Here is a 25,692-nt window from a genome sequence, read left to right as displayed (position 1 = left end):
TTTAAAAATCGAATGTACTTTCGTTTTGTATTTATAAACTATTCAGGCAAAATAGTATGGAATGCCCCTTGACTGTTTTAGAAACCATTATTTGCTTTAAGAAGTATGCTAAAATGCTATTGAAGAGTGTTTTATTTCAATTTGTAAGCACGAGTTATGTCACGGTAGTATACCGCATGCTTAATATCATATATCAGCTTCGTGATGCTTGATGAGGTACATGTTTTTGATATAGAGTTAAAAAAATCATGTTTGATTAATGATATTTACACAGCGATTTCAGTAAGTAATTATTTTCTACTAGAAGTGGTAATGCGATCGACCCTTAAACTTTTGATAGTTCAATATTCTTTATTTCAACATTTTCACAAAATAAAGTATTGGTCGAAATGTAACTAATTGTTCTTTGTTGTTTTTTTCATCCACATTAAATACTACTTTTACTACTACTACTACATGTTCTACTATTACATGTACTATTACTACCATTACTACTACTACTTCTACTACTACTACTACTACCACTATTACTACTACTAATACAACAACAACAACAACAACTACTACTACTACTACTTCTACTTCTACTACTACTACTACCACTACTACTATTACTACTACTAATACTACTACTACTACTACTACTACTACTACTACTACTACTACTACTACTACTACTACTAATACTAATACTACAACATCAAAAACAACTAATACTACTCGTTTACTACAACTACTGCTACTACTACTACTACTACTTTAACTACTACATCTTTTACTACTACAACTACTACTACTACTACTACTACTACTACTACTACTACTACTTACTACTACCACTATTACTACTACTACTACTACAACTACAACAACAACTACTACTACTTCTTCTACTTCTACTACAACTACTACTACTACAAGTCTACTACAACTACTGCTTCTACTACTACTACTACTTCAACTACTACAAGTATTACTACTACAACTACTACTACTACTACTACTACTACAACGACTACTACTACAAGTTCTGCCATTATTAATTCTTCTTCTAATACTACTTATGCTAATACTAGTACTGCTTTGAATACTGCTTATACTACTTCTTGTCATTTGGTTTAAGAAAACAATAAAGAGAAAATAAATGCGGATACGACTAGATATGCATAAGAACCTCCTTATATTGTTCAGTGTAATTGAATTCAAATTATATATGGACGAATGGATGAGATTAGATAACAATGCGAATGTGGTTTTAGAGAACTCACCCTGCTTGATTCAATCGTATTGTTAATACTAACAAAATATATGTATGACCAGTATATTATGATATAGTTTGTTTATTTTAGAGAATGGAGTTTTTGCTTGGATAAGGTGGCTGTTTCTTTTTGGATGGTATGGTAATATTTTATCGTCTTTTTTATTATTTCATGTAATGATATGATTTATGTTATCTTAACAGTTTCCAATACATTAACCTTAGGTGTGAAACGCATGTTCATGTAGGTACTTTTGTTAACATTACGCCCCCATATAAATAATTCACAAAGTCACCTTTACACTGGTGTTTTACAACCATTAGTCTTTGTTGTTTAAGGTTGCGTAGAAAAGACTCACGTGTTGTTCCAACCGATACAGGTTTAAGCAGAACGAAACAGGACAATATCATTGATCTACAACCGATACCTAATAAGCCCGTTACGTCTTCGACAGTTTATACATCCACTGAATGCGACAATGAACAAGTAAACGAAAAATATGATAAGGATTTAAATGATCTACAAACAAAAATAATTGGTTTAGAGTCACATAATCAGATGCACCTACGTACGGAACAACATTTGTCAGCAAAGATTAATCACTTGCAGGAAACTGCCACAAAATATGAAGAAGAGCTTAAACAACTCACTGATAAATTGAAAATAGCAAACGAACAGCTAAAAGGTCAGGCAGAACGACATCTTGCGGAAATTGGTCAATGCAATGATTCGATGAAAAATAAAGATCTTGATATTGATGCCAGAAATTTAACAATAATAAACCTCGAGACCGATGTGAGCACACAGAAACGCACAATGTCGAATCTAAAACAGAATATTAAAAGCCTACAAAAAAGAATAAAAATGTTGGAAAATGATAAGGAACAACAAATTATCATGCTTAACAACAAAGACAGACTTATAAACAGCTTAAAAGACGAAAAACAAAAGTTAGAGGAAGAAAAGCAGGATGCTTTGGGAAGGTATGTTTAATCTGGTTATATCATCCAATTGTATGATTCAATTACATGGGCCTTTTTAATAATACAAATTACAATCTTTAAGAAAATGTATCCGCCTATTTAGCTTATTTTGTTGAATTCTAAACACATAAATATAAGTAGTAGTATAAGTTGTGCGTTTTTGTCCCAGATTAAGTGCAATGATGTCGGTTAAACTTCGAGACAACAACCCTAACATTGCCGATCTCAGTGATCAATTTAGACCTACTAAACTCGGGGAACAGTTCTCGGAGCTCTATGACAACGAGTGGACAGACGCATTTGATACTCTTCAGAATAAGTTTGAGGAGAAACAAGCCATAAGCATTCTGTTGGATATTATCATGGTATCGTTTATGTTGTTATTAGTTCTGTTTAAATAACAAAAACAAAAAGCATATTATATAAAACAAAATAATTTCATAGAAAGTACTGTTTATACCCTGGTTTAGTAAAATTTGAGCGAACTTCAAACCGAATAGATTTAAACAAAAGCAATACGTATGTATAATAAATATTGTAATGATATTTAGGCCATTGCATATCATATAAAGAACAAGTTCACACCATCTGCATACTATTGGTTAAACATCTCGGTGACAAAAACTACGGTTATACAGAGCAACATGCTTGTTGATTGTATAGAATTAAGATTTGATTATTATATGATTGTTAATGCAAAGTATCGATTTTATGTGATGCTTTAATAAAAGACATTCATTTTTTTACTCTAGGAGTCGTATCAATTTTGTGACCAAGAGCTCCTAGAGGTGTGGACAATTGCTGAAAGCTGGTTCATAGACAAGGTAACACTTCTGCGCTATTGATTGTTTGCTGATCATGTACGCTTTAACGCATACCTGAATAAAATATAAACATTTCACATTACGAAATGCGTAAGCTGTCATAAGATAAAAGTTTCTCTAGATATTGAATGTTATATTTGTGTTAAAGTTTGCTATGTATATTTAGGATGCTATGACTGCGCAACAAATATCAAAGACTCTTAAAGATGGGAGAAAAAAGAAAGTAATTGGCCGTATTCATGCCATTCAACAGGTAAAAATAAACCGACTATCTAAAATTGATTATAAATATATTATAAATTTACAATACACACATGTATTTAATACTTTATAAATACATTTAATGGATATTCTTCATCTGTACAACCTGATCGTCCAAAATATTGCTGTTTTGGATACAAAGTCTTATTCATTTCCGTATTGGAAAGTTTAGTTTAAACGAAGTAAACAGTTGCTTTATACCGATAAGGGCCGTTAACGACACGAAACAATATTCAAACGAACAAATGTGTAATAACAAAATTGACAAGCCCTCACTAGTGAAATGATTTTTTTAAGAATACCTTAATTGCAAATTTCGCTGTGAAATGTGTAATAAAGTACGCGTAATTGCATTTTAAACGTTTCTCAACATACGATAAAATAGTATTGCATGTATATTTATTTTTCGTTTTTTTGTTCTTAACATTTCGTGTTTGATTATTGTATAATTACAGAAATACACAGTGTACCTACTAAACCTTTGCAATACTGAACATCTAGATAAGTTTTTGACATCTGATCCTTTGCGAAATTACATTTCTACTTGCGTAAGACTGGCACTACTGATGACTGCAAATGATCCACCTGTTGTCATTGAATGTCCTGGTTGGCAAAGGTTTTCTAAACGACAACATCCGAGAGAAACTGCTTCACTCAGTTCTTCTGACGATGGTCTAGCTCCAGAAGATTTAAATAATGATAACGAAAACAAGAGTACAATTAATACAATTGATGAGACTCGTTCTTATGTGAATGACATTAAAATGAAAAACTATGATGAAGGAAACGTTGACAATATTTGCTCAAATGAAAATAAACCTAATGGTGACAATCCGGATTCTACATTGAGCAACTCCGTCCAAGAGTACGGCAAGGATCCGCTTTCTGACCATAACATACTTAATAAAACCCAAACCAATGGATCAACACTTGGATATCTAGAAGGCGATGTTGGGAAGAACAAAAAAGAACATTTCCAAGAGTCAAACAATCTGAAAAAAACGGCATCAGAATTAAATGCTCCACCAAATGTAACTTTCAATTTCGAACCAACAGATTGCACGCCAGAAGATAAGTTAGCCAATAAAATTGACGAACACGAAAAGGTGCAAGATATCCCAACAGACCAGGTGCGAATCGACACTCCGCACCAGACAAACGATACAGATGATAGACCGAAAGAAAACATGTCTGTTGCAGAGTCATTGCAACATCATCATGCAGACGGACAGACTTCGGATGCAAAGTTTACCGGAACAGGAGCAAGTCTAAATGAACGTATTGAAGAGTCAGACAAAACAGGAAACAACGTTGGAAACACAACTAAAATAGTTTTGACAAATTATGGGTGTAATGCTGGTACCGACAGTGCACAAAGTCAAGTAGTAGACAGCTTGATAGATACTGACTCAAACCGAGATGCACCATCTGATATAAATGGCAGTTCTGCATGTACAAGTAGCGCACAAAAGACTCAATCAAATACTATGGATGGCTTATGTCAGCAACTGTTAGGTCTATCAATAACACACGAAGTATTTACTGAAATTAGCAGTGCAGCAGTGGGGGATATTGTTGAGGATCACACTTTTGATTCAAAAGATGGAATAATGGACAGCATGTCTGATGAAGAGTCTTGTCAACACCATGATGCAGACCGACATACTTGTGATCCTTCTGAACTGCTGGATTCGGATGCACAGTTGGCCGACACAGGTGACAATTTAAATATTCAACATATTGAGGAGTCAGAGAAAACAGGAAGCAACCTCATGATCCCAAACATCACTCAAGAGGCAGAAAGCCCTAAAGATCATAACCCAAACCGAGATTCACCAACTAATGACAAGATTGTTATTCAATTACCCGATAAAACAGATGACGGTACGGAGTCTTTGCAATATCAACTCGTAAAGGAAGATTTGTTTGATGGTCAGAATAACGATGCAGATGTATCAAATACAAAAGACGGATCATTGGACGGTGCATCTAATGTAAAGTATGGTCAACAGCAATGTGCAGAGCGAGATAAGGTGGATGATCAGACTAACGGTGAACATATATCACATACAAAAGATGGTCCCACGGAAGATATGTCCGGTACAGTACATGTATCTGGCCAACATGAAAGAGCAATGGGGAATACACATGACTCTATAGTACAGTTAATTTCAGATAAAAAATCAACTACTACAGGGATGGGTCTTAATGATAATCATATTGAAAAGTCCCATCAAATTGAAAACGAAGTCAATCACAATTTTACTACAGCTGCAGCAGGCGATTCATGTGATGGGCCAACAAAACAACGCTGTAATGTAGAGAGGCCCATCTTTGATAAAGACAAATTCAAAGAATACACATCCCGTGGACCGTTTGTTGAGTACTTCGTTTGGCCGATTATGTACCTACACCAAGACGGGCCGATGCTTGGAAAAGGAATTGCGCAAGGTTCTACAATTAAAATGGACGATGGCAGTAACAAACTACTTGTGTCGTGGAAGAAGATGACCTAAATGTTAAAATACGCGAAATATCTAGAGGTATATGTGAACATTTTTTATTTCAAGTAGTCTTTAAGTCTTAATTAGTTTTCGTTAATCTGCCTGGATTTGTCTTTTGAATTGTCCTAAATGTGTGTGATTTATTGCTGTTCGGGTGTTATTTAAGTTGGCATGTACCATGCTGTGAAATCGTATAGCGTTATTTTTTTATTAAAGCTGGGAATTTACTTTGCGACAAGATGCAATAGTTCGAGTTATGTCAAGTAAATGAGTGACGGAAAATACTTAAGATTGATGTACCAGCTTAAATTATTATTGATTCTACAAGAAACCGATCGATTGTTATTTCAATATTAATTTTACACACGTAAGCTTTAGGTAAGTATGTTTAATATACACAAACCTTTTTGGGGAAAATACCAGTTATTACATTCATTCAATTGTCAAACATTGATTGCATACTTCTTAATTACGTTGTTTACGTTTATTTCCTGTTAATAATGTACACATAATTATCTATTAATCTAGCCCTTTCATATCGTTAACGAAAGCCGGTAGTTCCTGCAATTAATTCCCTAGAATTAATCACGTTACATTAACACATGATAAAACGGTGTTGCTGACAATGTGCAGTCTTCAGGACCTATATACACGTGTTCTGTGCAATACTCCATTTAGCACAACGTGCACAATTTCATTTATTTTATTTTGGTTTTATAACGATTTTCGTTCTTAATTGGGTAACAATAATGAACACGAATTTAGTTTAAAATTACATTTATCTTTTTGCTAATACTTATTAAGTTATAATCAGCCATGTGTAAACTTTACTTATACGTAAAATGACAGTTTAGATTGCAATCAATAAGCATAGATTATGGTCAATGTGAATCATAGGCTTACTCATTTCTAAGTGTAGTGGTTTAGAAAGCTAATGTTTTCTCTTGGTATTGAGTAAATTCCTGATTTACGACACACTTAATGCCACAATTTTACTTCTAAATATAAGTGACTTACATTATTCGTTCGTAGTAATGTTACATAATGTTTACAATTTAATGGTTGATTAGATGGTAATTTAAACTATCTTGGTATTGATTTATAAATAAATAAATAATTGAATGTTTGTGAAAAAAATGTGGTTTGAATAGATTTTGATTATATTTTAAATTTATTATATTTTATGTTGTATGTGTGCAATTGAAATTATGCCATTAAACGTTGCTGTTTACAATTAAATGGTTGATGAGATGGTAATTTTAACTATTTTGGTATTGATTTATAAATAAATAAATAATTGAATGTTTGTGAAAAAAATGTGGTTTGAATAGATTTTGATAATATTTTAAATTTATTATATTTTATGGTGTATGTGTGCAATTGAAATTATGATATATGATTAAACGTTGTTCGTTCGCGATGTATTGAGTCAAGTTCCGATTTTCTTGTATTAGTTATAGCCGATGCTGGTGAAGGACAAATAATATGTATAATTATACAAGTATTATTATATAACGTTGTTTTATTTTATAAATAAAGGTTAAACGGTTCTTCATAGTTTTAATATCATATTTGATCTAAACCGTACATGTATGTTTTATTGTACAACAATGATCAATTGAGAATGTAATTATTGCCATGTTAATTGTATGCCATACATATTACAATAGAACAAAATAAAAGTGGTATCCTATTTTTTTAACTCAAGTCTACTAAACAGCTGTTATTCCCATACCATCAATTTATATAGTTCATGCGAACATTTATTTTGCGTTTGCTTCATCATCACTTCACAACGTTTTTGAAATGCAGTTCAAAAATAAAATAAACACAGTTTAATTCGAGTATCGAACAGGCTTGAATATTTCTGTTCATTTCGAAGGCAGTATTAAATTGTTTTTTGTTTGTTTGTTTTTTGTTGTTGGTGTTGTTGTTGTTTTTTTTTTTTTTTTTTTTTTTGGGGGGGGGGGGTTCATTATCACAAAGCCAATATTTGTTTAACGGCAGAACTATATATTTTATACCCCCCTAATTTCAATGCACTTTCAGTTTATTGTAAGACTCATGCAATGTTTTGCAGAAAAATATCTACATATTTAAACGAACTTAAATATGTAAATTTTAATAACCAGCTCCAAAGTAAACTCTAAACATGTCGATTGTGTTTTCCAAAAAACCTGAACACGAATTAACTGTGTGAAGTGCACAAACGTGTGCGTAGTTAACGTATTCGCATTAAAACAGCACTTTTATCGTTACGACAAAATTTATTATGTTTACTTTTAGTAATCGAAAACTCAAACATTGAATGTAAAAGCAGGCTTTGAAAATCCTCGATGTTCTTAGTTTAAAAATAAACGAGAAATGTATTTTTTTTTAAAGACAGACACCTTATCAATAAAGAATAACAAAATAAAACAGTGGCTCCCTAACGTCTCGTACGACATAAAATACTTAATAAACTACAACCCGTTGACCCATTATAAAATCTAATATACTCATCAACGTAATATGTCCCGATCGGGATATAATTCTTTATATTCGCCGCGCGTTTGCCTTGTACTGTACATATATACATTAGACCGGATGACATATCTTTATGTTAGGCGAATTATTCTTAAATTAAATAGGAGATGGACACATTGTCCGTATATGCATATTAACTATTTGTTAAAACAATATGGACTACGCCAAAAGAGAACAGCGTAAGTACTTTTGTTGAACGGTAAAGTGTGAACGTGAAAATACGTTTTCCTTAAAAAAAACTCTTACTAAAAAAATAAAGATTTCAGAAGTTATGTATAAAGAATTTGAGCTCATAACATCAAACATAGTTCTTTTGATTACCGTTTGACGAATTTTACTCCGCTATGTCAATTTGCATGATCGTAAAGGTCTTAAATTAAACAGTTATTCAAACACTAAGACACTCGTTATTTGTCGGACAAAAGGGCTGCGATAGAGCGCTGCTAAAGGATATTTCCAATGTTTAAACCTGACCAGCTCCTTTGAGGGACAAATTGCATAAGGTCAATTTATTATTGGGGTGTGCGGAATCAAAAGGCTAAAGCGATCTTAAATTAAAAAAAAAGAACTAAGGAGTCATAAAACTTGATGCAGAAAGATCTGACGAAGGAACTGAAGAAAACAAAAACAATCAAAATGGTTTGCTATTTTATAAGTATAACTCTGTGTTATTGTTGTTGTTGGGTTTTGGCTGCGTCACTTTTGCTGAGGTGTAAAATATAAGTTTCTTTCACATCAATTAGATCCAATTCAGAGGATAAACATTGTGTATGTAATACAACACAACCGCTCCACTCCTACACAAACATTTAAACAGTTTAATTATAAGTTTATAGCATACGTTGTTATATTTTAGCAGAGAACATTCTGTTATTTCCAAACATATCTTACTGAACATTTAAACCAATTAATTCCCTTATATACATTGTATTATAATAGTTATTATAGTTCAGAAGAGAAGTCTCTTCGTCCAGACATTATCTGGTAATTAGGATTGCTTTAAATGAATGCAAGAGCAAAATTAGCATTACTGCTCATAACGTGCAAAAATGTGTTATCGTGAAACGAATGTTCAACCAATTTTTTTCACGATTGTCAATTGGGTTTCTTAAAAGTAAGAGTAAGCATAATTAAACAAATTGAATATGTGGAATTAATCATATTGAATATGGTGTTTTATTTTATACATGACAAGATTTGAGGTGTTTAACATTAAGATTAGTCTTTCTTTGAAATGTCGGGTCCCTTGTTTTCATAGTTTTCCTTTTATGTTGTCACTGATAAGCATTTATTTCACATATAAAATCTGGTATTTCACACTTGATAAACTTACCTAAGCAAACAATACTAAAAATTGTAAAATCATCTCAAACCGTACATGTCTGTCTAAATAATTGTGTGAGACGCACATCTGATTATTCACTACAAGCGATACAAATATCGCGTATACTTTAAGGAGCGTACCGAGATCGACTTGTCATAAAATACGCTAGTATTCTTATCAATTATGTCAAGTTACTTGTGATTACAACCATTTACTGTGAAACGCCAATCGAGCATTGGCCCTCCGGCTTGAGTGTTTCCATAATGCCGCCGAATTTGAACCGGTGGGTCAAAAAGAATTATTGAGTTATTTTGTGATGGCGACCAAGATTCAAATCTGTTATGGAAACATTACAAAATTATTAAATAACTTATAATTCACAAAGCGCTTTTTCGATATGTATGTTTTGTTTAAAAAGTCCATTTTTGGCAATAATAGAAATTACAGCCAGATTATCAACTGCGTTCTAATTTTCTATTCCGCGCGTTTGTTTCGTTATGTTTTCAAAAGCTCAAATGCTTAATCTTGCGGATCAATATGCTCTGAATAAAAATTATAAACATAATTATTTTGCAAATAATTGCATGCGAAAATATGATAAACTATTTAGAGATAACATTTTCGTTTTGACAATAAGCAATTTAAAAACGGAAAAAATGGAATATTCTAAAAAGTACTTAAACAAAATAAAAATAATACTTTAAGAACAAAAAACATCGCGCGGCGCTTTATGGCCCTATTCCACTACAAAAAACAAGCCCACGATTCGCTACGATTTCTCACATTTATTGAATCGGGAAGACTCGTGACAGTCTGCGATTCAGTTACGACAGTGGTACGATTGAGTTACGACGAATCGTGGGGTTCGGTTGAACTCTTGCGAATAGGGTCGCGACTTCACTACGATGGGTAAGAATCTACTGCGACTGTACTACGAACGATGCAGATCGGTCACGACTAAGCTAGGACCTCACCGAACGCACCCATGAATTCGGCGCCAATATATACTGATATTGATTCTAACACGGCACGCGACTTGTTTTCTATAGACAAAGAAGGAAATACTCGTAAAGTGTGGGTTATTCTGCAATAAATTATGGGCGGAGCTTTATGTTTCGAAAATAGTTCCGAATAAATAAAGAAAATATTGCAGTTCTTAAAGTTCTCCCGCTCTTAAAGAAATGTAAAAAAATGTAGCGCGTATATAAATGTAATGAAACAACAAATTGTATATTTGGTGATAAGTGGCATGACCACGCCTGCTAAGAATTTGTTTGTTAAGAAACGTAAATAAGAAAACATTTATAGCATGTCAGCTTTTCAGAAGAATTAACACATGTGACGTCATTTAGTTTCTATGAGTGTTGTTCTCAATGAAAGTGACGTAATTTGCAAAATATTTATGAATGAAAACGACCATTGTGTACACACCGGTCTTACTGGCAATAACGTAGTGACTTCACCATCTATGTATAGAATGTGAAAACGACGTCAAATGTTTGTACAATTCAATGACGTCACTAAATAGTGAACTTTGTACTAAGAAGGGCGGAGTATTGAAAAATATAGTTCACGTCCAAAAGCTTGAAGCAAATCAATCAGAATCGTGTAAGAATAGAAATAATATTTTTCTATGATGGCTTGTTGTCGAATAACCCACAGTAAGGAGTATAGATTCGTTTTATCAAAGCACTCGTGCTCCGCATTCGTGATTTAATTCCTACGCATCTATACTCCTTACTGTGGGTTATTCGACAACAAAACATGATGGAAAAATATTATTTCTTTATCATTCTTTACAAAATCGTAACTGTTTCGTAACTAAATCGCGAGAATCTTAGCGGGCTCGCAACTCAATCGGGGTGAACTCTTAAGTGCCTTGACAAAGTCGTAAATGATTAGTAGACAGATCACGTGATCACCGATTCCCCGATTGAGTCACGAATTACCTAAGATTCCATTACGACGCCAAGAACGCACTACGACACTGTTACGAGTCAGCTGCGATTAAATTCAGTCTTGGAGGTCTTGGTCAAATTTTAAACACGTTTAAAAACTGGCCGCGATTTTTTGGGAGCTTACGAATGAGTTAGGACCTTCGCCGATTGAGTTACGAATGTCCCCGACCTCAAAATATTGGAAATCGGGACAAATCGTGGGGAATCGGGTCGTAGTGGAATACCCCTATTAGACAGCCTGGTACATTTTTAAAGTTAGAAATATTCAAGTATGCGGAAATACAAGTTCCATGATGTATCGTTTCAAAGCCGTTATGGCGCGCTAACATTAAGCCGACACTTCCGTATATGCATTAAAATACTGAAGAACACAGGCGTGTGTACGTTTATCGGTTTAAATAGATAATATTATGTTGACATGTATCTTGTGAACTACGACTATAAATATAGAACACACTTCAAGCATTATGTTACTCTGATAGTGGTAATAACTATCAGGTATATGTTAGCGGGGCAGAGATAATATGCTTATTTTGGGTACATAACGTTATCTATAACGTGGTCACGACTCAATACGCATATTGTAAATGTACTTTCTCTTTTGTTTGTTCTTTTCACGGAAAGCGTAGGGAACTAATTTACTTCCTCTTTCTATTTCAATCACGATGGGGAAACGTCAATCCAAGAAAGAACGTAAAGATCGTCCTTCTAGTCAGAGAAACGCTAAGGAGTCAGAAGCTTTTTTACAAGTTCACGAAAGGAGGAATCAGGACACTACGATGAATAACGATGGTGAGCTTTCATGTCTGATTTTTATGTACCACAAGTCAATATTGATTAACCACCCTTTGTACTTACATTCAAAATGGGTGATGTGGGTGTGTCCAATATTATTGCACTTGTAGTCGTAAAAAACAACAATGATAAAATTACATTTTATTATTTATGATCACCCGTTCTTTGTAATGCAAACTTGAACAGTTTTGTTTACATATTAACATTTAATTAACATCTAATTAACATATGAACTAACAATAATGATTAAACGATTTTCGGAATATACACATGTAAATATAAAACTTAAAAATGTTCAAAATTAGTCAAAACTGCTTATGGACATTTCATAAAGTGATTTATGTCAGTCATTGAAAATTAGATCAACATTGACAATATCAGGTTATTAGTTAATGGTATTTGACACGCGTTTACATAATACTTTTGGGGCATAAACTATTGTTCAATTAACACGAAATACGCGACATTGATTTTAAGTACCATGTTATTTATCTTCAAAACATGTACATATTTTGGCTAATCACATATTCAGTTCCCAAGTCCCCTAGCGCTTTCACTAAATGGCACAAAATGTTTATCAACGCTGCGTCCGTGTCTCGTCCGTCCATCCGAATCTAGGTCCTGCCATAACTCAAATAGGAAGGATGATGAACTTGATGGATTGAGGTCCGTATGGGTAAAAAGCATATTGTTTCAGTTTTTTTGTCTGAAAAACATTGTGGTTGCTATGCTTCAGAAAAAAAGTAAAACAATTATTAATTAAGCTAGGTTTATGAACCGGTAGATACAGGGCCGTACGCGGAAAATGCCCTTTTATTTTAATTACTTATTTGTCAGACCATACATTTTGTTTAAAGCGTTACATAAATAAGTGAAAACACAAATGTGGACCATAACTCAAAAAGACTTAAGCTATGTTAATGAAACTTATGGAAATCATGATTTTACTCCGACATTAACCCGGATAGGGACTTTTGTTTTGAATGCGAAAAATCAGTTGTTATTCTAGTATACGTCCATCAAAATTGCAAAATAACACATAAAAACGGTTAAATGTCGCAGATATACGGTGGCATAGTGGGCATTAAGAAGCTGTGTGTTTCCACTTAATATAACTGAATTACATGAACGTTTAGGAAAATCGTTTTAAGACCATTCATAAGATGAATACATGACTGGGTGAATGGAAGAAATATATGCCACAGTACGTATCGTTTCCGACTGCCTGTTAAAAAATATAACAGGACAATTTTGCAGAAAGTGAACTACAGTAGTTGATAAGTGGCTAGCAAAAATATTCAGCAATATTGATGTGTTTAGATCTGTCTCGCAGATAAAAAAAATAATACAATTTGTGTTACCAAAGATTTTGCAAGATTATTCAGCATACGATGATATTACTATCATTTGCATATGTGTCATCTGAGATAAATATCAAGATTCATTCAGGTAAGAAAACTACTGCAAAACAGCTCGTGAATAATAACGAAAATTAAACTCAATCACAATTTGTATGGTATCACAAATATTATATACATATAAAAACTGTAAATTCAGAAATTCTATAAGGAGAAAAGTGTTTTTCCGCTAGCAGTATATTTAAGGCAAATGACCAAACGCCTATAAAGTAATATATACTACATATAATAAGACCTTTAAAATAAAATCACCGCCTTATAATGATCCATGGAAAGCATTGAGGGTTTTAATTTGTTTGCATTCGTAGATACGTATCACACGTTGGAATATAGAAAATACTATTTATGTGTGATTGTGAACTTGAATTGATCCGACGAGTGGAAAAAAGTCTATATGGCGAAGCATAATGGTTCTTATAATATTTTGATTATTTTTTTTCTTATTATAGGTGAACGAAGAACCTCGCGCTCCCGTAATCCATTGCGATGGTGCTTTGGCAAATTTCGAAGGTTTGAATAAATAGTTACGTTTGAATTTATTGACGAATATGAAACATTTTGTAATTTGTATCATACGTTTATTGCATACAGCTGTCACAAGAGAAATAAGTACCATACGAAAATGTATGATGTAATATCTTATTTACATTTCGCTTTCATTTTCATTTTGTGTAGTTTAAATTTATAATACTATTTCAGGTCAACATCCCAATATGATATCGAACATGCAGAATCTTCTTTGGACCATCTTAAGATAACACCTTCCAAAAAGAACGACCGTGCTGAACGCTACGGACAGAGAATCACAAACATCGATCATGAAAAGTTTACATCACTAAAAAGAGAGCAGCAATCAACTGAAATTCATCTTAATGATATTGAAATCACTACAGAACCCATCGCTACTGAAACCGAGCTGGCAAAGAAAACGTTTGAACTGAATAATGAACGAATAGCACGCCAACAACTTGAAGCACAACTAAATGACCGTAATAATGTTATTGAACAACGTGAGAATGAAATAAAAACTCTTACAGATGATAAAGAAAAATATCGGAAACAAAATGAACACGATACAAAAACTATCAACGAGATGAATATAAAAATAAAGACATTAGAGGAAGAAAAACAAGACACACTACGGAGGTATATCGTTTACTTATTAATGATACCCGTTGTATGTTATGAGTTGAATATATAACATGTGCACTGGCATCGCAGGTAGTATAATAAAAAGTATGTTTATCAAAAATACATACACTTTTATAAATAAACGTTTGTAATTGGTCTTTTCCTCTCTTTACAGTGTGTGTGCTAAGAATATGTATTCATGAATCGCTGGAAAAGTTACATACATATAAAAATATCACAACCATCGTCTATGTGTTTAGATTTTAGTGTTTGGCTGTGTTTCGTTGACATTTGACAGCGATCGTCATATATGTATTTCAGGATGCGTAGTATCAAGTCGAAATTCTTGTCTGAATGTGTTGAATCGATGTCGCCAGATAAAAAAGAGCATTCTCTGGTTCATCTTCAAAGCGATGCGTCATCAGAAAACGTCCTTAATGAAAACGAGGGACCGAAGCTTACAAACATCGACAATGAAGTGCTTACTTCTCTTCGAACAGAGCTTGATAGATTTCAGGAATTGTTTCAAAATCTTGAAACACTTCTTGATGGCCAGAATACTGTAATTAAACAACATGAAAATACAATCCAGGAACTCGAACGTTTCAACGCTACGCTAAACAAAAGTCTTACAGATCAGAAAGAAAAAATGGACAAAGAACTTGAACATCAAAAGCAACAATGTACAAACATGCTGACCGAAAGTGAAAGACAAATACAGAAACTGAATGGAGATAACAAAATATTGAATGAAGAAAAACAGGAGGCACTACGGAGGTATTTTGTTTATGTATTTGATAAAGGTAAGCATTTTTTTTCTAAATCGTCTGTTCAAGAAAGAAGATATTAATTGGCATGGGATGTATCAGCTATTTTATTTTCAACTTCGCACAATAAGGCTGTGGATTTAGTTAACAAATGACGTGTAGATCCAAATGTTTGTTATGTTGGCGTTTTAGATTAAGTGCCATGATGTCGACGAAACTTCGAGACAACAACCCGAACATCGCCGACCTAAGTGATCAGTTCAGACCTACTAAACTCGGTGAACAGTTCTCTGAGCTCTATGACAACGAGTGGACAGACGCATTCGACGTTCTTCAGAATAAGTTTGAGGAGAGACATGCCATAAGCGTTTTGTTGGACATAGCCATGGTACACGTATATTTTATGTTTATGTCCTTTAAACGTATAAATATATATATACATGTATTGCGTATGATTCCCATCAGTACAGTAGTTGCCTTATAAGTTCGAGTCCGAACAAAATATGTTATTAAATAATAAACACTAGAAATGCATACAAGACGTATTGAAGGTATTTTTCCTAAATACAGAAACAAATGCTCACGATATATTTCCGGGCCTACATGTATGCTTACATTTTCTTTTGTCATACGTTATTCGATTTTCAATGAGAATTCTACAGCATTACAATACCACTATCAATAGTGACCAAACTGTTCATGCGTTCTGTATATCATGTAGATTTTACCTCTTCTAGCTACGTCTTACTTTTTTCTGCGCCTGCAAGGTTTGTCACGTGCACATCGTTTAGGATTATAAATATTACGTAAGCATTAATTGAAAGAAGATCTATATGTAAAAGTAACCTTAACCAGTAAATAAATACTTAATGAAATCCTATTATTGAAAGTATAATACCGTCGATATGCCCTTTTTAACGGCAATCGAATATTGTACTTTTTTATTTGTGTCTATATTTTAGTTTTAATGCAATACACCTTGTTCAATAGGATACATATTGGTTTTGTGAGCAAGAGCTCCGTGAAGAGTGGAAGTTTACCGAGAAATGGTTTATACAGAAGGTAAGTTTTCTCCCTGGTTTGTACTTGCTTTGTGTGCACCTGAAATGAAAACGGTGAATAATATATAGCCATGCTAGAACCTTGTTTTTGGTAAAGCGGTCTGAATTTATCATTATAATTGCTATGAAAAAAAACTGGTTTCGATGGAAAGGTTTCTTTTAGTAATGTACTTAACGTAGGTAATGATTTACTGAAACAAATATACCACCGCCATAAAAATTACATTAACAAGCAAATTAAACAACATTTACGTTTGCGCATCTCCATGTTTGGTTTCAATTTTTTCGACTCATCTTGTGTCATTTTTAGCAAAACGTTGAACAAACATGTATCGCGCATTTAAAAACAGTAATGCTCTTTGAGGGAAGCAAAATCAAACATATTCACCATGACATTTGTTTACTTGTATAGTCAAAAAAATATTACTGCAACAATCATTGCACTTTGCAACCATAATTACCTGAACGTGAACTTGTGCAGCTGAGTATTTAAGTCTAGTTTGACACAAAAGTGGAAAATGGAGGCATCCATTTCCTAGAGAATCATGTCTTGTAATTTGGCTCGTGACAGATAAATATAGAAATATAAAGTAACATGACTTTGTCAGAGTTATATGTTTAAATAAAATGACTAATTAATCCACTAAACATAAGGTATCCTCTCTTAGCTAACAAAGAGCCCAAAGGTCTTTACTCACGGTGACCGTGCAAACAGCAAAAACAGTGTAAAATATGCTATGATTGAAAAATGATGATGCAATAACTGTTCATTTATCAGCACAGTGATAATTGAATGCAAACGAATCGCTGTTCAAATCACAGTTAAGAAATATCGAAATATATGGAGACAATTCTAAGTCATTAATCTTGTTTAGCCGTAAGTACCAGTGATTCGAATCATCTCATTGATTATAATAAAATGATTATTTTAGGATGCTCCATCCGCTCAACAGATCAAAAAGACGTTAAAGGATGCACGAAAACAGACACTCGTTGGCCGTGTTTCAGAAATTGAAGAGGTATGTTGAAAGTAAACCCTGATTACTGAACCCATGAACAATTGTGTTCTTTTTAGGTCACCTGTGCACAACCTGTTCATAGTGAGCTTTCTTGAACGGTTGTTGATCTGCATTCGTCGGCCGTCGCTCGTTTGTCTTGTGAACAATAGAGAGGTCAAATGTATTGTCAATATTCGTGAAACTTGATTAAATCATTCGAACAATCGAGAAGTCTCATCTGTATGGACAATCCTCATAAAACTTGCTGTGAACATTGGTTGCGATTATTTCGCCAATGAGTGTGATTTAATTCCGTTCTATTGGCAAAATTTCCGCTTAAAGCGGGACGGTTGCCCATGTGTCTTTAGTAAAATCATTTAACACTTTAGATGTAAACTGTTTTATTCAGTCATCGTTTAAACTAGCTCAGAACTCACAAATATGTATTTTAATGATTTCTGAGCGGAGTTCGAAAATAATTATGGGTTCATAAAAACATGACTGCCCTGCTTTGGCGCACATTTCCGTGTAAGTCTGTTGTAAACTCTTGTGAACAGAACCTGCTCAGAACATTTAAATGCCTTGAGGTCTCATTCAAAAAGTGTCAGACTTATACGTAGAATCGACGGTTTCGGGTAGCACACATTTAAACAAAGTATCAAGTACTTCGCATAAAAGGTATGGCAATCTCGAAAATAATAAAGTTATATGTAATATAAAAACCCGCTGATGTTTTGCATTATAAAGTAATTATATGGAGAATACCGGACACATGCTAACATATAAATCATATACTTTGCATCCATTTTAAATTGTATAATATGGACGTTCTAGCAAATTCAATTGCGATATTACAGAAATACATCGACTACCTACTCACACTTTGCAGCAATGATAACCTAATAGTGTTGGTGAAATCTTCTAAAGTAAGATGTTACATCGCTAGCTGCGTAAGACTGACTCTTCTGATGACAGCGAATGATCCGCCGGTTGTCATTGAATGTCCTGGTTGGCAACCTTTTTCGGAACGACCTTATGAGGAGAGAAAACCTGATGTGAGTATCAGGGAACAGGAATCAACCACTGGATTATGTGAAAGTACAGCGACGGAAAATAAAGATGACTCGGACAGCTTAATGAATAACAATAGTTTTCAAGCAGAGGCAGAACCAAATACCCCAGATGGAATACTTCTTGGGGAAAAACATGAAGGTGAAATTGTTGAATCAGGAGAGAGCAACATCAATTCGGGCGATATGACAATCGTTACGAATACCTTTGCTCAAAAGCGGAATTCTGTTGAGATGCCGACCGAACTACCTTCTGCAGAAATGACTATCGGTGAAAAAAGCAACGACACGGTTAATAAGCTGACGGATTCGAGTGAAAATCAAGTTGATAGTAAAAATAATAGATTGGAAAATATGGAATCCATGAAAATGTTAAATGATCAACAAAACGAACACAACAATAGCTTGCGTTGGGAAGATGATGAAAATATTCCTTCCTCTTTATTGGAGGAAATTCCGTCTGGAAGTGAAACTCCCACGGCACATGATAACGCAAACGAAATTTCCACAGTCGCCGTTGAACATGTTCAATCTGATAACGGCATAACGGTTGATTCGACACTTCAGGTGGGCGGGACAAACATTGAATCGGATCAAGATAAGAACACTTATTACGGCTTTGGCACAACACCAAATCCTATTGAATTCGTAAACCAACCTTCTGGAATAAAAAATCAAAGGATTGTACATGAACGACCTAAAGAGAGCAAGACAAATGAAAATGCCGAGAAAATGCCAATGACCAAAGAACGAGCTGACTTTGATAAAGACAAATTCAAAGAATACACATCCCGTGGTCCATTTGTGGACTACGTTGTTTGGCCGATTATGTACTTACACCGTGATGGCCCGATGCTCGGGAAAGGTATTGCACAAGGGTGTAAGGAGAAAATGGAAGATGGCAGTTGTGAACCATTCGTGTGGTGGAAGAGGCTACCGACGACGCATATGTAACAACAAAATGTGTTCAATTGTCTGCCTGTATTTACAGGCCTATATTTTCGAATTAGCTATAACTAAACTCCCATTCGCAAATTATTAAGTACCTTGATTGTGTTCCTGTGCACCGAAAAGTTTACTGAAAAACGCTATTGCATAGTTAATGTGATTATTTATATTGTTATTGAAATACGTAAATAAGGTTAATGCGTTATTTGGTCTGAAACATCCAAATGCAATCCATTTTACTGGCCTAAGAAAAATTATAGTGTTCGACTTGTATTTATATTATTGCATGACAAATCCAAGTTTAAAATAGAGACTTTAAAGATCCGTAAATACTCAAAATCAATTAATACTAAGAAAAATAAACCTATAAAAAATCAGTGTTCCTTATAGCAATAATCAAATTACACGCGATGTAAGATCATATCAATGGCCAAGCTAAGCTACTTACTGCAGGTAACGAAGCCATTTGGTCCACAAGTGGTTTGTAAACACAGCTTGGAATTTGATGACGGCAGCAGCACATTTCTGGGATAGCTTGCATAAAGTATGCAAATTAACGCAAACCGAATGAATTCGATCCTGACTCGAGGTCATCCGTAAAACGAAACAAGATGACATTGTAAAACGATTTTTAGATGCTAAAAAGTTGCAGAATGTTTGTATTTGGACGTTTTTAGACCAATGTTACTTGTTGTAGGGTCGTCCTATTGTAATTAACCTTCGTATGGCACTTTGTGTTGTTGGATTGTGTTATGCCCCCGACGGAGGGCATATAGTGATCGGACCGTCCGTCCGTCTGTCTGCCCGTCTGTCCTTCCGTCACACTTTGCGTTTAGGTTTCGCGTTTAGGTTTCGAAAAATGCCCATAACTTCTTTGTCGCTTCAGATAGAAACTTGATATTTGGCGTGCATGTGTATCTCATGGAGCTGCACGTTTTGAGGGGAGAAATGTCAAGGTCAATGTTATCCTTCAAGGTCAAAGGTCAAAAATGTGGCTTCAAAGCGGCGCAGAAGGGGGCATTGTGTTTGTGACAAACACATATCTTGTTATAAAGCTTATAAAGTATTGGGTAGTGTTTACGGAACTTAGAACATATGTTCAAACTTAATATATTATGTAGTGTATCGCTGAAGCATACAATAATATAATACCATTAAATAAATGTTGAATAAATTTGTAGCATGTGGTTTATGTGAGTTGTAAAGAAAGTTATTGTTTTAAGTTGTTTAATTACTTTTACTTGTGTTAAAACGCGCGATTCGAGTTTAATGATGGTTTTATCTATTCACACGTATTTAAAATAATATATAATTTGTAACGTTGTAATATATTTTCGGTAACACATTTACGATATAAATACATTTGTGGTGGTTTTAATCATTTATGACACATTGTTTTCAATGTTTTCAGTGCTGCGTTGTAATTGATTTATGTTTTTGTGAAAAAGTGCTATTTGTGGAAAAATTACATTATTGTTATTATTAGAAGTATTGTTATATTATAATACTTTGCTGTGTTTATGAAAATAAGCATATCTATATCAAATTGGTATTTATCAAAATAGCATATCTGTTGTCAACAATGACCTTTTCTATAAATAGAATACGTTACTCATATAAAGGTAAGTATAACATGTTAAACGATATTAATTTATGTTTCCAAAATAATTCGTTTGGATTTATGTCACAAGCAATACCCGTTCGTAACGCAAAACCTTCACACCTCTTTATACTTCTGCTTATTGCAAAGGGTATTCAATATTGGTGTATTTACATGCCATTCGCTATAGCTATGTATTGCATTGTTCAAACGTGATTTTAACCCATTTATGCCTAGCGTCTAGAAAAAAGGCCTTTGCAAACAGCGTAGACCCAGATGAGACGCCGTATGATGCGGCGTCTCATCTGGGTCCACGCTGTTTGCTTAAAGGAATTTCTGTAAGAAAATTCTAAATATAGAAATAAATATACTAGACATCCCTAATTTTGGAAATAAATTTATCCAATTTAGAAGGATGGGAGAGTCCACTAGGCATAAATGGGTTAAATATCCGTATGTATTTTGATATACCAATGTCAATTTGTAAATTTGCAAGAAAAACAACTACTTTAAACTATTAAATGAGGACAACTGCAAATATATACCCATCGCCAGATAGCTGTGTGTAAGTACTGGTTTATACTTGCCTACTTTAATTTCATTAATATATTTACTTGAATTCTTCATTTATTGTAATCCGAGCAACAGTTAACCTAGAATTAGTGTGCGTGTTGAATTAATTTAGCGACGTGAACCTGTACAAATATTTCCCTATATATAATTGAAGTACATGACGTTTCCAATTAACGATCATCCCTCGTATGTACGATAATTGCCCGATAGAAGCTGTGAATATAATCATTCTTGCTTAAATAAAAGTTGTTGTTGCTTTTGTAGTTGTTGTTGTGGAAATGTATATTTCGCAACGACATAGTGCACAAGTATGATATGTTATGAACTTGAAATGGTTGTCGATACAGTGTAAGGTATGAGCTTTTGATATAATTGGTTGACATGTATCTTTTTAATAATATTATCATTTTGAATAAAATCGCGTATGGTAATAGTAATAATACAAAGGAAAATATATGTACAGTGCAAATGTCAGAAATGTTAATTGCAATAAATGTTATGAGTCATTTCAAATATATTTATTCACATTTTCTGATTTTTATATTATTTATGTGGGAAATTATTGCTTTTCATAAATATAAATATGCAATACAAATAACAGTATACGTGAGTTTTCGTGTAAGCCAATGCGAAATAATAACAAATCATTTAACTATTTTGAATTCTTTTCCATAACAATCAGCAATGTTTGTCTCAGACATTTGCAACATAATGTAAAAAATAATTTAGCGTTTTACTTTGTCATGATCGCATAAGATCACCAAAATAGCGTTAAAGCGTTAAAACTCTCATTTATGTTAGTTGTATTTACGTTGTGGTGAGCGTGTCAGTTGTGGTTTTGTGAATTCAGAACTTTTGTTTGTTAGTGGTTGATGTTGTTGTTTTGATTTTTTTATTAGTTTCCGTTGTGTTGATTATTCAAGAATTTTATATCTTTATAAAATGTTTATTAACAGGTTTCTGTCGGAACTTTTACCTAAACAAACAATCTAGAACAAATAATATGTGTTTTTCGTAAAACGCAATGTGCTTACATTGTTAATATCTTAATTAGGTATAAATATAATAAATGATAACTATAAATAAAAATGTTCATATTGCATAACTATAATAAGAACTTCATATGGTGTTTGAGTACAAGGGTATACGTTTTTTGTATGATTCGTTTCCATGCATCTTAACATTATCTTATCAATTTTCCAATTTTAATAAAAATAAATTTAGTAAAATGTGCGTATGTATGATACTGATATCAAATATTTTCGTTAGAACATTTTAATGTATTTAGTAATGTTTTGTTTTATTTTCATACTTTAAAATCTTATTTATGTTGTGCAACTTGACATATTTTTCTATAGGGATGCAACTTAAAAAGGATTGTTCTTGTATACAAACTCAAATATATAGAATGACACGAATTATAAATCAATGCCTATCACAGATAAGACTATTTATTCAGCTTAAACAATAATATGTTGTTTTTTCGTCATATTTTTATGACAAGCGCATTGCATCACTAATCTATCTTTAAACTCTCACATATGATCGCTGTATAGACTGCCGGGTGTTGATAGGGTGATCACAGGGGATTTGGTATTGTTTTCTTGTTTTAGGCGAAAATCACATATTTGGTACCTTTTTATTGACAAGCAATATCCACACATTTTAGGAAAGATCACTTTTTCTTCACTTTCTTGATTCTATAGAAATGTTCAATTGAGTTTATAATCTACAGAATTATCTGGTAAACCTATAAACAATACCATCGACGCATCGCTCGTGTCCTTTTCTGAAACTTAAAATGAAGTGTATTTATGTGTAGACAAATTTAAAATAAGGCAGGTGTAGAAAAAGTTTGGCATTTTTACAATTCAATATGAACTTTGCAATTCAATATGAATGTTTATATTCGACACATTAATTGTTTAGACTATTCTTAAAAGTGTGTGATTTCGTAGCATTAATGTGTATTAATTGATTATAGTCGAACAATTTCTATTTTTAACTGGGTAGAGATTTAAGTATCTAAAAAGAAAAGCAATTCGATTTTTCGAACTCGTAATTTTTTTAAGAAAAAAACAACACAACATTATTTAGCAGTTTGACTTAACTGTTTGATAGTATAAATGAGTTTGTACCCAAAAATAGTAAATGTCGATAGTTTTAATGCACTGTTTTTAACTATCTCGTGTCATGTCCAGAACTATTTGGACAATATTTTTCCATTTATCGTTAGTAATGACAAAATCAGTACATTTGCTATTACAAAGAGATTGAAAGTATTCTTTTCGATACAACAGTTGGATATTTTCCTATTTATAGACATATACAAACACTGCATAGCATGACTGTATGGAGTAACTGGCAATATAGTAGAGCCTAATAGAAGTTAACATGTATATCTAATTTTAGAAAACTTTTTTTTCTTTTAATTAGCCTTTCATATCGGAAAGTGTGACGGTTTCCCCGTTATATATTTTTTTTGAACTTGTGTTAATAAAAATGGTTGATTCAAAATATTTTCTCACACATCGCTTTTGTAATGTTGTTATTTTTTTGTTGTTCAGCTTTTTGGATTTATTAAGGTTCTGTTGTTTGTTCTATGTTTTAAACTTTAATGTGTTAATTAAGAATTGTATGTGAGATGTTAATCACAAAATACATTTAATCTTAACATATCATCTTAATCAGGTAAAAGAATTATACACATAATAATAAAAATACGATGACATGAAGTTGTTGTTTCCTTTATTTACTGCTGTATTTTTCCTTTCTATTAACTTTTCAAAAATGATTTCACGAATCTTAACGAGGGAGAATAATCACGGGTTTATCCGTAGGTCCGATCTTAATTTCCCACGGCATTTTATCCTATTTACTCTAGCGATGTTTTGGAATTAGAGCGTGGAAATGATCAGTCGATTTTACCTTTCACTTAACCAATGTTACATGTAAAAATGATAACATGAGCCGCGTTCTGAGAAAACTGGGCTTAATGCATGTGCGTAAAGTGTCGTCCCAGATTAGCCTGTGCAGTCCGCACAGGCTAATAAGTGACGACACTTTCCGCTTTTATGTTATTTTTAGTTTCAAGGAAGTCCCTACTTACCGAAAATCAAGTTAAGGCGGAAAGTGTCGTCCCTGATTAGCCTGTGCGGACTGCACAGACTAATCTGGGATGACACTTTACGCACATGCATTAAGCCCAGTTTTCTCAGAACAAGGTTCAAATGATAACATTTTATCGGGACTATGAAGTGCTAACCTCCTCTCGATTACACCCCTGCATATCCGAACTCTTTATTCTATATCAATTGGTTTGTGATCGAAAAACACTTATCGAAAATCCCCGCCATCTATAATTAACGTACATAATTTCACAAGTAATTGCATTATCTTCTGAATATGTATTACCAAGAAAGAACTTCTCTTAATCGTACTCCTTTTATAAATTTGCCAATAAAATATCATGAAATTCGTTTTACGTTCATTGTTCCCATACCTCTGATTCACGTAAGACAGTCGTCACGTTCAGGCGTTAATATATGCACTTATTACTGGGAAATCAGTTTACCATGAAAAAGTTTTAGTTTGTTAAGTGACCGCCTTGATATGGCTGAAATACTGTCGCAAAACGTATGAAACTCCAGCAAAACAAACGAACGCAAAAGATCATATAATACAGATAAAGA

At 33.3% G+C, this 25,692-nt stretch overlaps 2 protein-coding genes across 3 annotated transcripts in view; both read left to right on the top strand.

Annotated features, from left to right (window-relative positions):
• Positions 1 to 7,381, top strand: part of LOC127850673 (uncharacterized) — a 7,763-nt gene extending 382 nt beyond the window's left edge. The window contains exons 2-8 of one of the 2 annotated variants that reach the window (XM_052383871.1): positions 1,350 to 1,395; positions 1,598 to 2,242; positions 2,412 to 2,607; positions 2,995 to 3,066; positions 3,233 to 3,319; positions 3,783 to 5,870; positions 6,048 to 7,381. In XM_052383871.1, the coding sequence (XP_052239831.1) occupies positions 1,350 to 1,395; positions 1,598 to 2,242; positions 2,412 to 2,607; positions 2,995 to 3,066; positions 3,233 to 3,319; positions 3,783 to 5,843 (3,107 nt within the window). In that variant the 3' untranslated portion in view covers positions 5,844 to 5,870; positions 6,048 to 7,381. Of the gene's footprint in view, positions 1 to 1,349; positions 1,396 to 1,597; positions 2,243 to 2,411; positions 2,608 to 2,994; positions 3,067 to 3,232; positions 3,320 to 3,782 lie in introns of both variants that reach the window. The other variant, XM_052383870.1, reaches the window with a different exon arrangement.
• A 4,918-nt stretch (positions 7,382 to 12,299) lies between these two features.
• LOC127851702 (uncharacterized) lies at positions 12,300 to 21,797 on the top strand. The gene is made up of 8 exons (XM_052385552.1): positions 12,300 to 12,431; positions 14,302 to 14,362; positions 14,552 to 14,998; positions 15,305 to 15,760; positions 15,943 to 16,138; positions 16,741 to 16,812; positions 17,744 to 17,830; positions 18,667 to 21,797. Exons 1-8 carry the CDS (start codon positions 12,305 to 12,307, stop codon positions 19,831 to 19,833), a joined length of 2,613 nt encoding a protein of 870 aa, XP_052241512.1. The 5' UTR covers positions 12,300 to 12,304; the 3' UTR covers positions 19,834 to 21,797.
• The last annotated feature ends 3,895 nt before the right edge of the window (positions 21,798 to 25,692 follow it).

Source organism: Dreissena polymorpha, chromosome 11, assembly GCF_020536995.1.
Source record: "Dreissena polymorpha isolate Duluth1 chromosome 11, UMN_Dpol_1.0, whole genome shotgun sequence".
Classification (NCBI taxonomy): domain Eukaryota; kingdom Metazoa; phylum Mollusca; class Bivalvia; order Myida; family Dreissenidae; genus Dreissena; species Dreissena polymorpha.
This window is presented reverse-complemented; position numbering and strand designations above follow the sequence as displayed.